Here is a 17,156-nt window from a genome sequence, read left to right as displayed (position 1 = left end):
CACAAGATCACATGGTAAATCTCTGACAGTGCACAGAATGAATTCCTTGTTCCTAGCTGGCTCCCTCATGCCTAAATCCATTCTTTGCCTACATTAATCACTACTGATTCTGATGCTGATCATAACCTGTTGTGGTAGCTATCTCTTAAACTGCTGGTTTAAACACTCTTCAGTTTTCATAGAATCATGGCACTGTCAGGTTGGGAGAGGACTCTAAGAACATCAAGTCCAACATTTACTCCAGCACCACTGTGCTCACCATGAACCCAAGTGCCACCCCCACACACCTTTTGAAAACTTCCAGGGATGGTGATTCCAATGCCTGACCTCCCTTTCAGAAAATAATTTGTTTCTAATACCTAATTCTAATCTAAATCTTCCCTGACATAATTTGAGGCCATTTCCTCTCATCCTTTTGTAGTGACCTTGCCCTGCAGAGTGTGAACTTCATGGCAGCACTCAATGAACACAAGGTTTTCCACTGAGAGCACAGAAGTGAATTTCACCAGGAAGTTTGCTTGGAAAGATCTGGGCTTGACTCATGGCATCATTTGAAATTCATGTCACAATTTAGATCTGCATTATTAACCATTACATTTTGCATTTACAGAGCATGCTCTAGCCAAGCATCTCAGCACACTTCCTATCTATTATTAAAACCTTTCAACATTCCTGCAGAGTGAACTTGACATCATTTAAGAGATGGAAAAACTGGAACACAGAGAGGAAAAAGGAGAAAAATATGTATATTTGTGCTTTTATGGGGGGGAAAAGTGTGTATATATTTGAAAGTTCTCAGGCTTGACAAGAGTAATGAAGTTGTTTAGCCAACATTGATTATCACAGAGCCCAGAGATGATACTGTCTGACACTGTCAATAGCAATTCCCCAAACAGCAATGGGAATATTACATATTTTTGTTTTATTAACATAACCAAGTGCACGTGCAAATATCTGTGGCATGTCCTTATATTTACTCTATGGTAATTCATACAAATTTGATTTCCCTAATAGCCAAATTTCAACAAAGCCTTGTCAAAGGTGACTTGTGCCAGCTCTCTGTTCTAGCCTTGGAAAGTATTTGCCATGCTTAATTGGCCTCCAGTACCTCCTAGCTCCTGTCAACAAGAATTCACAATTAGCTGAGTGGCAGCAGAGAAGAAAAGTACTGGAGTGACCTGAAAGAGCTTCCTGTTTTCAGGCCAACATTGTTTTCAGTGGAGTCATTGGCAGATTCCCTTTGCTGCTTCAGTGTGGGTGAGCAGCTCATTCAAGGAGCATCTATCAATGCCCCAGGTACAGTTTGGTTGTAAGAAAATAAAATTTTTTCCTACTTTGAAAAGGCACTGACATCACTGACTCAAGTTTGCAATATGGAGTGCAAAAAAGGGTGGTTTGTTTTGAAAGCACTCCAAGGTTTTTCCAATAAAAGAAAACTACCATACTTGATTTACAATCAAAATCAGAAATGTTTAATATACTCTATGTCCTCTAAAATATAAACCAATCTTGGGATACTCTCTGATAAGCACTCTGGTATGAGTAAAAGAAAATTAATCTGGCTTCAACTTTGCTGCCAACCTACCGAGCTGCCAAGCAGACGGAGTGCTGCAGGTGAACTGGAGTACTGCAATTTCTGTGGCAGTTCTGCCACCTACAGCACCGAGAGCAGCTCTGCAAGGGGTTTGCCTGGCAAAGCTTTCTATCTTCTTCTCCTTTTTGGTCTGCTGGGGAAAGACTCTCCAGCAGTCAGCCCTCACCTTTGACCCATAAAATATTTTGTTCCACTTATTGTATATTAAGAATATATGTTCTACATTAATTATATATTATATTAATATTAATATATTAATATTAAGTATTTAACTAATCTGATTAACTAACCAAGCTTACCTTTTCCCCTGCAATTTATATACTAAGGTTATGAAGAAGGGATGCTGAAATCGATTTTATAAGTGACTTTTGTAATGGGTGGCAAGTGTTAGAGCAAAGGCAGAAATAGCTACAGCCTCCACCAAAGCCCAGCAGCTTTGGAGGTGATACACAGACAAACCCTCCAACATCACGTGTGCCCAAATAAGCACTGCAATGAATAATGATGAAAATCACTTTGGAGAATTTAGACAGTGAGCTTGAAAAGCCTCTTTTTACACAAAGTGAGAGAAATGGAAGTTTTCTAAGAGAGATGACAGTACCTCCAGTAAGACTGTGTGTCCTGCACCTCTGTCTCGTGGAAGGAGCTGTTTTCAAAGCTGGGGCTGTGTGCCACACAGAGGATTCCTGCCCAGGTCCCCCACAGCCAGGCTCCACAAAGGTGTTCTGAGATTCCTGAGCTCTGCCCCAGCTCTGTTCACATCCTCAGGCCAGAGACAATCACAGGCCACAGTCTTGGAACTGCCATCTTGTCTCCTCAAAGATTAATTTCCTGAGAATTAAGTCAGAACACAGACAAGATAGTTAAAAGAACTTCTCTCACCACTCCTTCCTTGCACTATTTTAGAATATATACTATTACCAGTACAAAACAATCCTTGTTCAATAGAGACATTTGTTTCCCCATTAAAGGCATTAAAGAATACCTGTGAAGAGAATGGGGACAGAGTTGTTAGCAGGGTCTGTTGCAAGGGGTGATGGTTTTAAATTGAAAGAGGGTTCATTTGTATTAGATATGAGGATAAAAGGCTGCTCTGGTTTTTGGATGACTAGGAGATGTGCCACAGCCCAGAGGAGAAGGGACAGCTCTGATACTGTGAAAAGTTTGTGCTACTGCTTTTTCAGCAGGGAATTAATACTAAGGGGTTTCCTCAGAGTACCCACCTAATTCTGAGCTGAGTTTGATGCATGGTGGGGTTTGGTGGATGCAGGAGCCTGGAGATGTGCAGGGCTCCAGTAGGATTGTGGCTGGATGTTTTTCCTCTTCCTGGGTCAGAGAAAAAACTCTCACAGAAGTGTGCAAGATCAAATTCTAAAGCCAGGCTGCTGCTTCCACATCTATCAGTTCACTCAAGCTCAGTGCAGCTTCTGAACTTCCCACTAGATAAGAACAATTCCCAAAAACATAGGAAGGACACAGACAGATAAGGGATTTTCACTCCTCAGCAAACACCACTTGCCACCACAAACATCTGCTAAGGAACTTCTTACCTGCTACCACTCAGATTTGCTTACACCTGTCAGGAACATTAACTTCTTTGGTCAAAATAAGCTTCTGTATGTCCATATGAACATGTCTATGGCATAACACCTAAGAAAATAATTATGGGTGTGCTTAGCTGTGTAGGAGTTGTTACAGTGTGGCCACAAGCACACTGCAATGCACAGATTACACATTCTGGCTCGGGTTCTAAGCACCAGTGTATTGACACAAATGGTGCAACTGATATTCAGACAGGAAAAGTATTCCTGGTTTCTGTATAGGGGCCTATGTTCTCCTTTAGCCTCACAGCTTCAGTGCCTCTTCCCAGACTCCCTTTTCTTTTGCCAAAAGCATAACAGGGAGCCCCCTGCCCCCTAAGATACCTTTTCCCAGACTGCACAGGTCTCTCCTGCCCACTTCTACACTTTTTCTCTTTCCATTCCTCCATTTACAAGAGAAGACACAAAGGACCTACAATTTGGGCATACTCCAAAGGTATTGTTTCCAGTTGTTTAAGCTTTGCTTTATCACCCTGCCATCATGTCTGGAGCATGGACTGCTGTCATCTGAGCTCCAAACTTCAGCAAGCTCAGTTACCTAAAGGAGGTTGTCCTGTGACTTAAGAACTGTGGGATCTGTTCTTGGACAGCAAATTCCTTTGCAACTCCAAGTAACACTTTTCACCTCTATGTGATCTTGGTCCGTTCCTTTAACCTTCAGCATATCGTTTATTGAGCAAGATAAGGACAATCTTTGTTTCAGGGCAATGCAGTGAGATGGCCCAGAGGGCCATTTAGCCTCCCTATGGAAATGAGATGAAATGAGCTCCCAAACCTGCACAGGTGCTGTCACCTGGACAGTGTGAGGTTGCAAACGTCAGGTGGCCTGTCCTGTGATGAGAACTTTGCAGTTCCTTTTATGAGGCCACACAGAATCTGAGGAGCCATTGCTATGGCCAGGATGAAGTTCTGTGTGAACAATGCTAATTTACACAGGAATTATTAGAGATATTCTTTTTTCTTTCCTGTCCTGTGGCAATGAGAATAAATTTCTCCAGCAGCAATGTAGCATTACACAGGGACACTGAGCTTTGCTTGCAGGCACTGGTCATGTATTGTTTAGATGATGGAAAACCAGCACTCCAGCTCAACCTGCAGCACCAGATACAGAGATATTTCTGCAATATGGGAAGGTTGGACATTAGGAGGAATTTCTTCACAGAAAGGATGGTTAGACAGTGGAACAGGCTGCCGAGGGAGGTGGGGGAGTCACCATCCCTGGAAATGCCTAAGGAAACTCTGGGTGTGGCACTCAGTGCCATGGTCTGGTTTACAGGGCAATGTTCCATCATAGGTTGGACTTGATGATCTCAGAGATCTTTTCCAGCCTAATGGAAAAGGTTGGAAAAGGCTCTGTGATGCTGTGATTTAAAACGTCTCCCTCCATGTGTTTCACAGTCAGCAATTAAACCGCGAGAGGCGCCACGCACATAAACCACACTCGCTGCTTTCTCCACTCGAATCTCGATTTTCCATTTTGATTTCTCCGTGTTCTGGTTCCCGCACTTTAACTCCCGTTTTCCGCCGCCCGGGTGTCCCGGGTTGAACCGCCCCTCACGGACCCGCCTCTTCCCTCAGCGCCGCTTCCCGCCGAAACCCGCGCGCGCAGTCTGCCCCCGTTGCTATGCGCGATGACGCCTCTCTCTCCGCTTTTTCTCATTGGCTGCTCGGCCGGCGGCGGCGCGGCGCGGCGCGGGATTGGCTGGGAGCGGGCCCGCGCGGGGCAGGTCGGGGCGGGAGAGGCCGATGGCGGCCATCGGGGTGCACCTGGGCGCCACCTGTGCCTGCGCCGCCGTCTACAAGGTGAGGGCCGGGGCCGCCGGGGGCTCGGCCTGGGCGGTGGAGCCCCCGCGGGCTCACGGCTGTGCCTCCCTCCCTTCTCTCTCCCCAGGATGGCCGAGCCGACGTGGTCGCCAACGATGCCGGGGACAGGGTCACTCCCGCGGTCGTGGCGTTCTCGGAGAACGAGGAGGTGAGGCTGCCCCTCCGCGGGATGCTGTGGGGAGAAGGGGGCTCTTCTGCTACTCAGTTTTTCCTTTTGTATTTTCCTCTATTTTTCATTCAGGTTGTTGGATGCTGTGGGGAGAAGGGGGCTCTTCTGCTACTCAGTTTTTCCTTTTGTATTTTCCTCTATTTTTCATTCAGGTTGTTGGATGCTGTGGGGAGAAGGGGGCTCTTCTGCTACTCAGTTTTTCCTTTTGTATTTTCCTCTATTTTTCATTCAGGTTGTTGGATGCTGTGGGGAGGAGGGGGCTCTTCTGCTACTCAGTTTTTCCTTTTGTATTTTCCTCTATTTTTCATTCAGGTTGTTGGATGCTGTGGGGAGGAGGGAGTTCTGTCTGATACTCAGTTTTTCCTTTTGTATTTTCCTCTTTTTTTCGTTCAGGTTGTTGGCTTAGCTGCGAAGCAAAGTAGGATAAGAAATATTTCAAGCACTGTAGTGAAAGTAAAGCAGATCCTTGGGCGAAGGTAAGAGAACGGGCGTGAAAGGGGCAGTGAGAAATTTTTCCCATTTAAAGCTGGTTTGACGTCTCAGCACTAATACTGAAAGCATCTCTAAAAAAATCATTCTGTTATTATAGAATCACTGAACTGTTTTGTTTGGAAGGGATTTTAATTATCCCCTCCCTTCCAATCCCTCTTCCCCTAGACCAGGCAGGTACTATGCTCCTCTGAGCCTGTATCTTCTTCCAGCAGCAATGAGATGCTTCTGGAAATAGAAGAGTAGAGAAGAAAAATTGTATTTTAGGTCTGAACTTGTCTGTGAAGATCAAGTTGTGAAACATAGTAACAAGCTGCATATATGCTTTTTACACATCAAGTTTCCTAACTATGATTTCTTGTCACTTGATTGCTGTTCTGTGTGTAAAATCCACTGTGGTTTTGTTTGCATGAAACTTTGCATTGCTTTTATTGCAACAGTGAAATTATTGATTAGTTCCTGTTGTGATTCCTGTTAGTGGAGCTGTGACAATTTGCACTGTGACAGTAGAACTGAACTTCTTGGTTTGGTGTGAACATCAGAGATGTGACAGAACTTTTTAGTGATAACCCAGCTGTGTGTTACAGCCATTTCATTGACAGGAGATGACAAGATGTCACCCATTCTGGTGTGTTTCTCATCACTTTTCAGATGCAGACCTTCACTGAAATCTTTTATAATGTTCATGGGAGTTAGCAGGTTAAAACAATGTGGTTTTGGTTTTCCTTTTCTGTAAGTAGTAGGTATTTTTTCAATCATAAGCTTTGGGAAAGAAGAATGAGAGATGTCACCAGTCAGAACTACTGCATTTTCTTCTACTCTGTAAATGTATCTGTAGAGTGAAGACAGGAATTTTGGTTTAAGTATAGCTTGATGTGTTAGAAATGGTAAAAGGAGTATCAGCAAGATGCATTTGTGCAATTAACCTTAAACACATGATTTATTTTTTTATTTTGAATTTTTATGGACAGTGCTGATGACCCTCAGGCAAAGAAATATATTGCAGAAAGCAAATGCTCTGTGAGTATGATGATTTGTGTGATTTTATGCTTTTCTTGTCATTTTTGGGCCACACCATGGCCATGTTCTCTAGTGATCAGCTCTCATCATATGATGTCCCTTTGCTGCTTTGTGGAATGTTTCTGTTTTTAATCAGTAGATAACCATGTTCTGGGTTCTGCCAGCATAAATATACTTAGTTCCAACTGATATTTTTTTATCACTTGGCCATTCTCCAAAGAGATAAAATATATTTAGGTAGTAGTGTTGTGTTTTTTCTTAGAGCTGGTAGAAGGTACTCAAGTTGCAGCATCTTGTGATTAACATCTTTAACCAGCTGATTTAATCTCAGTATTGAATTTCATAATACTGTCCTTGTTGCTAGAAAATTTTGCAAAACAGGAGAAGAATTATCCTAGAAATTACATTCATAACAGAAGAGTGAGGTTTTTCCCTAGGTTTTGACTGTTCAATTTGGTGTAGTTTTTAAAATGGTTGGGTTTTTTCTTATGGAATATAACCAGGAGTGTACATTTGTTGTAAACATTGCTTTTGTATTCAGAAAAACTTAATAGATAGGGAAAGTCTGGACTCATTCAGTTTTTAAATGTCTGTATTGTGTCTGTCATATGTTGAAGTTTTTTTTGTGATCTTTGATAAGTATCTTGAAAGTCTTTATCCATTGTAGTAGAAGATTAATGCAAAGAGTTTTACACAGTCCAGTGCTATTTTTTTTAACAAAACATAAATACTACTTTTTGTTATTAACCAAATTACTGTGCAACAAAGGTATTTTGGTTTTGCTTACAGATAATTGAGAAGAATGGAAAACTTCAGTATGAGATAGATAACAAACTTATTAACCCAGAAGATGTGGCAAAACTAATTTTCAGTAAAATGAAAGGTACATAATTATTAAACTTATAACACGTTTTAGCTTTTTAAGCTGTCCTTTTTAAGATGTCATACGTTTTTTTCTTTTTTGCTTTTACTCACCATGCTCTGCCTGTGTTTCTAAACAGAGACTGCCCAGTCTGCATTGGGTTCAGATGTGAATGATGTTGTTGTCACTGTACCATTTGATTTTGGAGAGAATCAGAAAAATGCCCTTGGGTAAGAGCATTGAGGTTTTCTGTTATTTTATGTGCCTAAAGCAGATGGACTGGAAGATCAGCAGTGGGAATTCTGCTGCTGGACTTCAACTGGTGACTATCAGTCACAATATTGGGATGTTATTTAAACTGGAAATATGAAAGCAAGAGATTAAATCCTAAGTTGAGAAACTTGTAATGGAATTTGCTGATGTGACCAGAAGGAAATTCTGAATCACTGAAGTGAGTGGAAGTTTTGATTTCATCAAGGATAGAACCTCATTTTAGATCAGGATCTTCAGTGACCCCTTTGAAATGTAAATAGCTTCTCACCCTCCTTTATAATTTCCCTCCCTGCCCTTCATCCTCCCCAGAGTGGTGCTACATGACCTCTTGAGTCTGCTTTGTCAGAGTGCAGGTATGGGATATATATCAATATTCTACTTGCAAAATTCTGTTTGGAAACACTTTTGCCCTAACAGTTCCTCAGTAGGAAAACATAAGTATGCTTAAAGCTGACCTTAAATGGAAGCATCTGTTTCTACTTTCTGATATGTAGAAGCCCTTACATTTAACTGTCATGAAAGAAAATAAATAAAGCACACTTAAAAGTTGATCAGAATACAACCAGCTAGGGATTCACAGTGTCTATAATGAAACATTCTATTGCTCTGGTGTAACTTCAAAGTGAAGAAAACAAGTTGTGGGTTATTCCCAGGGTTACTGAAGTTTCAAGAAAACATGTGAGTTAAATGTTGCAAGTGAAGCATGCTAAATTATTTTGTTACTTGTTGAAATAATGTATCAAGGAGTTTTTATACCACGCCTGAAGATAAGTTACCCGGTTTGATTTTGGGTGGGGTGTGATTGAAGTGTATTTTGCAGTTTTCATGGGCAGAGTAGTCTTTATGGGCTGAGATAGACCAGTGTTATCTTGGATAATGAGCACACAGCAGATCCAATTATTTGAAGAACACAGTAGTAATTGACCTTCTTGGTACTTTTCTTTTCCAATCACTCAGTCTTGTTAATATCATATCATGCTGTAAACAAGGTCTGATTAGGTAGCACATGTAGTTCAGGTGAAATGTTAATAGTGTGTGACTATAGTGAGATCATTAAAGTAAAATGAAATGCTGTTCTGGCTCATTGCAGGGAGGCAGCTGCAGCTGCTGGGTTCAATGTTATGAGATTAATTCATGAGCCGTCTGCAGCTCTCCTTGCTTATGGAATTGGCCAAGATTCACCCACTGGGAAAAGGTAAAATCCTAATATTTTACTTCTTTTTAAACTGCTCTACTTAAATCCTGAGAATTCTTAAGGTTGTGTTGCCTTAACTGAGGCTTGTTTTGTTTTTTAATCTCAAGACGAGTGTTTAGCAGTTGTAATTTTGTAGTGTATTAAAGCTCTTTGTTTTGGTCTTTATATTTTGAGAATTATCTTTAAAGATTTGTCCCTAGTTTCAGACTTTATGTTTAATAAGCTGATTGGCTTGAAGAAAAATGCATTCCTTTTTATACGTATTTTGGCATAGCTGGTTTTAATTGTGGGAGATGGGATCATTTTACATGGGCTGGAAGAACTAAAGCAGAGCTCCTGAGTTCAGTACATGCATCTGGTTGTATTTATGAATATACAGATAATTCACTTTCAAAATAGCAAAGCCTGCTGTCAGTTTGAACAATTTTGTTCTTCTTTGTTTGGTGTTTCTTTACTATTCCCATATACTTGTTGTCTGATTAAAACCTTCAATGCATAGTGATAATCTTCTGATAATGTGTCAAAATTAATGCTACTTTCAATAATTTTTAATGTGGCAGCAACGTGCTGGTTTATAAACTGGGTGGAACATCACTTTCTATCACAGTCATAGAGGTAAACAGTGGAATATATCGTGTACTTGCTACAAACACAGATGACAGCATTGGTGGAGTTTGCTTCACAGAAGCTCTGGCACAGCACTTAGCTTCTGAATTTCAGAGGTAAGATTTGAATTCCAAACATGTTGCTGTTAGGATGGGATCTTCATTATGTGGTGCTTGCTTTAAAAAAAAAACCCAGGAGACTATCTGTGAGTGAAATGGTTCAAGTAAAGATGGTGTTGAAGGAGCAGTGAGTTGTTTGGGGCTGAGGAGGAAGGTGGGAAATGCCTGGGTTTGGTTGGATGTTGCCTGAAGTTGGAGTTGAACTGTAACAGCCCAGCTGTGAGCTCTGCTGAGATTGTGCAAATTTTCTTTCAGTAGTGGCACTGTAGTTAATACTAAAATGTTTACACAAAGAATGTTCAAGATCTCTAAGCTGTTTTTCCTTTCAGAAAGAGTTAGCAGTCAAATTCCTGCCTCTTTAAGCTGGTGTCTTTTTTTTTTTTTTTTTTAATACAGGTCTTGTAAACATGATATTAGAGGAAATCCCAGAGCCATGATGAAGTTAATGAACAGTGCTGATATTGCAAAACACTCTTTATCAACCCTGGGAAGTGCAAACTGTTTTGTAGATTCATTGTATGATGGATTGGATTTTGATTGCAATGTGTCCAGGTAAGGCAGATCTTGAAGCTACTGAAATCTTTCCAGGTGGTATTATGGAGGTTTATTCAGTAAGCTGTGATTTCTGATGATCTTTATTTTAGACAAGGAAGTAAGATTGAAGGCAAATTTGCTGTTTAATGTTGATGGTTCTGCTACACTGTAATCTGTAGTGGTCTGGGCAGTCACACTAACATGTTGCTCTGATGGTTAGAAAATGAAGTCCAAAAAGGCACAAGGAGACCCCATCTTTGCAGTCTGGTTCTTGATGGGAGAGGATGTAGATACTGTAATGAGTCAAGGTGGCTGTTTCCTTTCCCTTGTTTTTTTTGTTGTACTTTACTTAAAGAAAAGATGGCTTGTGGACTCTTCATCTGAAGGAGCTCCAGAATGTTAGGAGTCCTGAAAGTCTTGATGTTGCTTCTCAGTGAGAGCTGGAGTAGAAAGATATTTTCTGTCTTTTGTGTCTACTGCTGTGTTCTACTCAGTCCCTTTTTCCCTGGGATGATCTCTCACTGAGATTTTTAGCTCACTTTGATTGCTCATCCAGGCAGCAGCAGCAGCTTCAGCAAAATTAAACAGACTTTTCCATTACAGAACTTCAGCAGTTGGAGCTGCTAAAATAAGGCACAGCATGTTTGAAAGTGTGAGAAGCAATACTGTGTAACTGTGGTCAGCTCACTTTTGGACCAGGATGCCAATCTGTGGGTCAGCATTGCAGACTTTGTTTTGTTGTATTTGTGCAGAATAGAATTTTATTTGCAGGCTTGAAACAGACAAAAGCAGAGAGACAAGTTTGTTTTTTAATTTGCTTAGTTATTCCTTGTGATCAGGACACAGCTTGATTTCCCTTTAAAAATTGAGTCCTTATATTTTTAAGATCATGAAGCAGTTCCAGGATTTTTCTTTGTGTTTTTTGGCATGAGTCAAGACAGCAATACTGGTGTTGTCAAGACAACAATACTGGTTTTTTTCTCTGGAGTACTGAAGTAAAATGAATGTGCATTTATGTAGGTGGTGAAACTGATAGCACAGATACTTCCACAACAACAAAATCACTTGAAGATTAATAATGGGGAAAGATGACTTTTAAAAAAATCCCTTAGTACCAGCTGGAGAACTAAATTATATTCTAAAAATTATTGTTCTTCCATTTCAGGTATTTATCTCTAAGGGATTACATGATCCTTTTTGAATGTTTATTTTTTCTCCTTTAGGGCCAGGTTTGAACTTATCTGTTCTTCACTTTTTAGTAAATGTGTAGAAGCAATTAAAAAGCTCTTGCAGCAAGTTGGATTTACAGCAGATGATATTAATAAGGTAAGAATATAAATCATTTATCTCTAGGATATTTCCACAGGAACAATGCTTTTGGGGCCTGTTTTCCTTGCAGACTGAGATTTCATGGTATATTTGAACACTTGACTGGGATCCAACAAAGTATAGATTCAGGATCTTTAGAACTGCTGTATTGGTTTTCATTTTGGGTATTTGAAGCTAAGTATAATGTAGAGTCACATTCAATTGTGTGTTTTTACTGCTGCATATTGAGTAGAGGGGGAAGATTTGTTTCCATTTGGTGCATTTGTATAACTGCTCAAATTCAAACTGATGAGTACCTTCCTTAAATTCAGTCTGTGGGCTTTATTCTGCCTTCACTGAATTTTGAACAGGGTTTGCTGACACTTCTGAGGAAAGGCAGAGTTTTGACTTGAAGTTGAACAAATCACTAAGTGTCCACTTGTTGCCTGTGCTCCTCCTTGCTGGCTTAAAAACCACTTGAGGTGCTAAACCAGAGACTGCTTTAATCCCAAAGATGGTGAGCAAGGCAGCAAATATTATTAGTTTAATTTATGTCTCTTGCTGTAAGAGAGGAAATTCATCTCCCCTTTTTACCTGTGCTTGAAAAATGGTGCAGCAATTGGTGGTGGAATTGTCTCATCAGGTCTGCAGCTAAAGCTGTCTGGTGCTTTCAATGATATTTGATGTTATTTAATTAGTCTTAATTAGTGTTTGCTTTAATTAGTGTTTGCTCTGTCACATCTCAGTTTCTTTGGTGGTTAATAAAGTATCCCAGGCCACTGCTGAAAGAAGGGCTTTTGTTTTCTGGTGGCAGTGGGTTTTAGGTGGCCTTTTAGGCTTTCAGGTTTTAATACTTTGGAGAACAGTGGAACACTTTAAATCTAAAAATAAATAAATTCAGAGTTGTAAATTAGGTTTATGTTTTACATGAGGCAAAGTGGGAGTTAGCTTTGTTTCCAGTTCTGGCTGATTTCAACAAAGTCACTGTAGTAAGACTTGGTCTTATGGATAATACATGACATGCTCCTTCCTACAAATGCATGATGGAAGGGTGAGTGGCAAGCAGCACAAGTTACAACATGGGAAAATTTTAGATGCCAGGAAAGAAATTAGTAGTATGAGGGAAATCAGATGCTGAATTAAGGGCCTACAGAGTCTGTGGAATATGTATCTGTGGAGGAAAGGTCCTGAGCAGCCTGTTGTAACTGTGCCTGTTCTGGCCAGGAGGTTGGACTAGATCACCTCTGGAAGTCCCTTTCAACCTGGTGTTCTTTTTGTGTTGTATTTCTCAGTTTTCAAAGTGTTACCTTATCTAGGTGATTCTTGCTGTAAGGGAAACTTTTCAAAGACATCATATTTCCTTTAATTTCAAAAGCAAAAGTATCAGAAGTCAAGTATCAGAGATGACATCAGTTTTTATTTCAACAACTGCAGATGATCAAATATCTTAGAGCAGTTTGTATTTCTGCAGTGCAGGTTGTGACCTGTCTGTTTTATTTCACAGACTAAAGATTTTATATTATTATGATGTGTTTTCCAGGTAGTTCTTTGTGGTGGGTCTGCCCGAATCCCAAAGCTACAGCAGCTGATCAAAGAGATTTTTCCAACTGTGGAATTACTGAATTCAATTCCTCCAGATGAAGTTATTCCCATTGGTGCAGCCATAGAGGCAGGAATTCTGCTAGGGAAAGAGAATACCTTGTTAGAAGAAGATGCACTCATTGAGTGTTCTGCCAAAGATATTCTTCTTAAGGTAAGGCTAAATTTAGAATATTAGAAAATTTTACTGCTGCAGTGAATATATAGCACTGATTATGTGTGATTGATGTTAAAGAAACAGCATTGTTTTATTATTACTTCTACAGAGTTGCTATAGATCATCAATACATGGTAACTTAGGCTTATTGGCAGAAAAAAATTGACAGGAAAAACTGATTTTAAGGGGACGTAGTTTGTACCTTTCCTATGTTGTAATAGCTGGACTTCTCATTTATAGGAATGTCAGGGTATTTTACTTGCTGTAATGCTAAATGTGACAGAGGGAATGAATCTTGGATTTCTTGTGGAGCATTGTGGTAACACTTCCAGCTCAGTGAAGTACCTGAAGAAAAACATGAACTATATTCTTTTTTTTTCAAGGGAGTAGATGAATCAGGGGCTGACAAGTTCACAGTGCTATTTCCATCAGGGACACCACTGCCAGCTCGAAGGCAGCACACCCTGCATGCTCCTGGAAATATTTCCTCTGTGTGCCTTGAGCTGTATGAGTCACTGGGGAAGAGTCCCATGAATGAAGAAGAGAAATTTGCACAGGTGAGTTTGTGCACACTCCTGTGCACTTCTAACAGCAGCTACCTGGAAATCAGTTGGACCTGGAAAAAAAAAAAATGGAAACCAATTCCACCAATACCAAAACTTGTTAGAAAGCTACAATAGCATGCACCTTTGGTCCTTTTTTTTTGGTCTTTTAATTATTCTTCTTCATGTGCAAAATATTGAACTTCTTTGTAAAGAAACTGAAGGTTCCCTTTTTAATTCCTAAACGGCTGATGGGATTTGACACTTGGCATTACTGTAATAAGATCCCTTGGGATGAGAGATCTTTACCAGTTATTCCAGTAGTGCACAGATCCTTGAACATTTTAAAATATAAAACTGATGCATAAATTGGCATAGCTAATGTGCCAGTTACTTTTTTGGTCTTCTAGATTGGGCAGGATCTTAGTATTAAGTATTGAATTCAATTTACCACAGTTGTAAGATGATAAGGGTTTAAATAAGGGTTTAAAGCTGTTGGTTAGGATTCAACCTACAGAGAAAACACAGCTTTTTTGAAACAGTTGTGATGTGCTTTCCTTGGAAAGCATCAGGAAAGGGGCAGATGTGTTTGAAATTCATGGAATATTTAAGAAGATTGTTATTCCACCTTAATGCTGCCCAAATATTTTTAAAGGGGATAGATTATTATTACCTAATAATTACAGTACTGGTTCAAAAGGGCACTGTGGGAGTGATGGCTAAATCAGGGATAGATCCTGAACCAAACCACAAAAACAATGCATGAATTTTCACATCTTGGCTATTGTGTCATTTCCCTTCAACTGCTACACAAGAACCTGAAGAACCTGTTATAATCAAACTTTTTTTTTTTTTTTAATAGATTGTACTCCAGGATTTAGAGAAAAAGGAGGATGGCCTACATGATATACTAACTGTTCTCACTATGAAAAGGTACTCAAAACATTTGTTCTGCTGTTTACCCTGCTATGTCACACTTCTGACAAGCAGTCTTTGCTCCTGTTACTGTGTATTTAATTTTTGTGAGAAATTTCAATATTTTATTGGTCACAGGGCTGTACAATCCTAACAGGGGTAAATTCTGTAGAAATGTGGGTTCTCTGCAGTAGCTTTGGTGCTTTCATAGTTTGATTCCTAAAGAAACAAAGCTTAATAAAATTGTATAGATTATTTTTAGCAACTTCTGAACCGTTGATCAGTTTAACTATGAGAGCAGTAAGGACCTCAGACAGTCAGACTCAGAATGCTCAGGCTTGCAAGTGGGTTGGGTAGTTTTGCTGAATGCCCACAGTCTTGGGGGAAACTGAAGGAGATTTTGTCTTCTTTAGTTATGAAAGAGTGTCAGATTTACAGTGGCTCTATCCTTTCAGAGGCAGGGCTGTTAAGCAGAGAAGCAATGCCTTAGGAAATTTCTATTTGCTATTTAGGTTTAAAAATAGTTAATTTTCTTATGTTAGCTATCAGGTGTATTAATGTCTGTTAATAGACCTCACCTAAAATGCCTTGTTTGTCATACAGAGATTTATACTGAGCACTGATAAGGAAAACATTTTGGGGATTATAGGTGCAACTCTGTCATGCAGAAAAACTGCATTATTTGGAAGGAGGTTTAAGTAATATTTAGGGGGAAAAGGGAGAGGAAGCTTAGTAGAGAACATCTATTTATACCTAAGTATTTTGTGTGACTTTATGCCTAGCTGAAGTAGGGCTCAATATTGTTTCTTAATTCTTGGATTTTGACAATTAAAGTTTTCCTCGTTGAAGGAGATCCTTGGAATTTAAAGACTACTTACATTTCAAAAGTCATGTTTCTCGTGCTATGACATGTTTATCAATCCATTGCTGTTACTCAGTTCTCACAAGGAATATTTTGAATATTTCTACATATTTTATTTACAAATCTGCACAAAATAAATGAATTGCAATATTTAAATGTGTTCCTAGGTATATTCCAGCATATGTAGAGAAGATAGATGCTTTAAGGGCAAGAAGTGCATATAAAAACACTGACTAAAATAAACTTAATTTCATGAACTAATTTCATCTGTGTTGAAGCATGTTTGTCCCTGGATATTTTGATGCTGATCTGTTGTACTTTTATCTGTCTGAAGACTATTTTTTATCCTGTCTGGCACATGCACTAACATAGTAGGTGTTGTTGAGATAATCCTAAGCATAACTCTATCTTTTTTTCTAGGGATGGGTCCTTGCACGTTACCTGCACAGATCAAGACACTGGAAAGTGTGAAATCATCACTGTTGAAGTGGCATCATAATCCATTTTGGAAGGCAACATTTTTCTAACTTGATTTTTGTCTCTTACTGACTTTTCTGCCAAAGCAGTGACTCTCTGTGATGTCTCTCATGATTCTTAAGAGGACTGTAATAAACTAAAGAAAAATACCACCAAGTCTGCTTAGAGTGTGGTGCAAAACATCAGTCAAGACTGACAATTAGTCAACATTAGTCAAAATAGTGAACAGATGGCTGAAATACCAGCAGTTGATTTACAGAATGCAAAGCACAAATGCTTGTGCTTGTGGTTCAGCAACAAGCATATTACATAGTTTGAAGATTTTTCCTTGGCTAATCAGGTCTTGTACCCATTCAGCCAGTGCATCTGTGGCTTCAGTAGTACAGCTTTGAACCCTAGAAAACAAGACTGGTGAAAATCCACTTTGTGGTAATTATACTAGAATCCTGTGTGGTCTTGATATTGCCCAAAACCCTGAAGGTGGAGCCCATTTGCACTGGCCTCTCGAGCAGGTGAATTGTTTTTCCAGATTTTTTTCTGTAAAATGGTTTTGTGATATTACCTGAGAAATGTAAGAGTTAAGTGTGCTTATTTATATGTTATTAAAAAATAATTTTTTTATGTCGATCCTTGGCAATCTCCATTTTGTGTAGCACTGTTTTAAGTCTGTATTATCATACTTTTGTCTGGGTATTAGCTGGCAGGTTTTTTTCAATAATGAGATGGAGCAGGCAAGTGTGGTTATGGAATATGAGGAATATGAGCCTAAAGTTCAGTTAAGGGACAACAGTTGAGTGCTTACAGCTGTGTGATACCTTGTAAAATTCTGAAAGTATCACAGAAGAGCCTGAATAATTAGAGAACATAGAGCAAGGGATACCTGTCTGGCATTTCTAACGGGTTGTATTCCATTACCTGGGGTTTGAAGCAAACTTGAAAACCTCTTTAACAATCACCTGAAAGGAGCCTTCATGTCCGTGGCTGCCCGGGAGAAAGGGCCCCGCAGGGTG

The 17,156-nt window shown here is 39.7% G+C and overlaps 2 protein-coding genes across 4 annotated transcripts in view; one reads left to right on the top strand and one right to left on the bottom strand.

The window, feature by feature from the left end:
- DCLRE1C (DNA cross-link repair 1C) overlaps positions 1-17,156 on the bottom strand; it is a 119,394-nt gene that overhangs the window by 75,751 nt on the left and 26,487 nt on the right. The window lies entirely within an intron of this gene.
- HSPA14 (heat shock protein family A (Hsp70) member 14) lies at positions 4,904-16,302 on the top strand. Its single transcript, XM_079303375.1, has 14 exons — positions 4,904-4,998; positions 5,087-5,167; positions 5,582-5,664; positions 6,649-6,697; positions 7,487-7,580; positions 7,699-7,789; positions 8,923-9,027; positions 9,588-9,749; positions 10,149-10,304; positions 11,510-11,612; positions 13,135-13,347; positions 13,734-13,907; positions 14,755-14,825; positions 16,090-16,302. The coding sequence occupies exons 1-14, from the start codon at positions 4,942-4,944 to the stop codon at positions 16,166-16,168; spliced, it is 1,518 nt and encodes a 505-aa protein (XP_079159501.1). The 5' UTR covers positions 4,904-4,941; the 3' UTR covers positions 16,169-16,302.

The sequence above is a fragment of the Erithacus rubecula genome (assembly GCF_903797595.1).
Source record: "Erithacus rubecula genome assembly, chromosome: 4".
NCBI lineage: Eukaryota > Metazoa > Chordata > Aves > Passeriformes > Muscicapidae > Erithacus > Erithacus rubecula.
This window is presented reverse-complemented; position numbering and strand designations above follow the sequence as displayed.

Bases quoted from the DNA above. Each gene is read 5' to 3' on its own strand.
- HSPA14 (XM_079303375.1), top strand. From the start codon at position 4,942: ATGGCGGCCATCGGGGTGCACCTGGGCGCCACCTGTGCCTGCGCCGCC. The intron at 4,999-5,086 runs GTGAGGGCCGGG...CTCTCTCCCCAG, and splicing joins CCTGCGCCGCCGTCTACAAG to GATGGCCGAGCCGACGTGGT. The intron at 9,028-9,587 runs GTAAAATCCTAA...TTAATGTGGCAG, and splicing joins GATTCACCCACTGGGAAAAG to CAACGTGCTGGTTTATAAAC.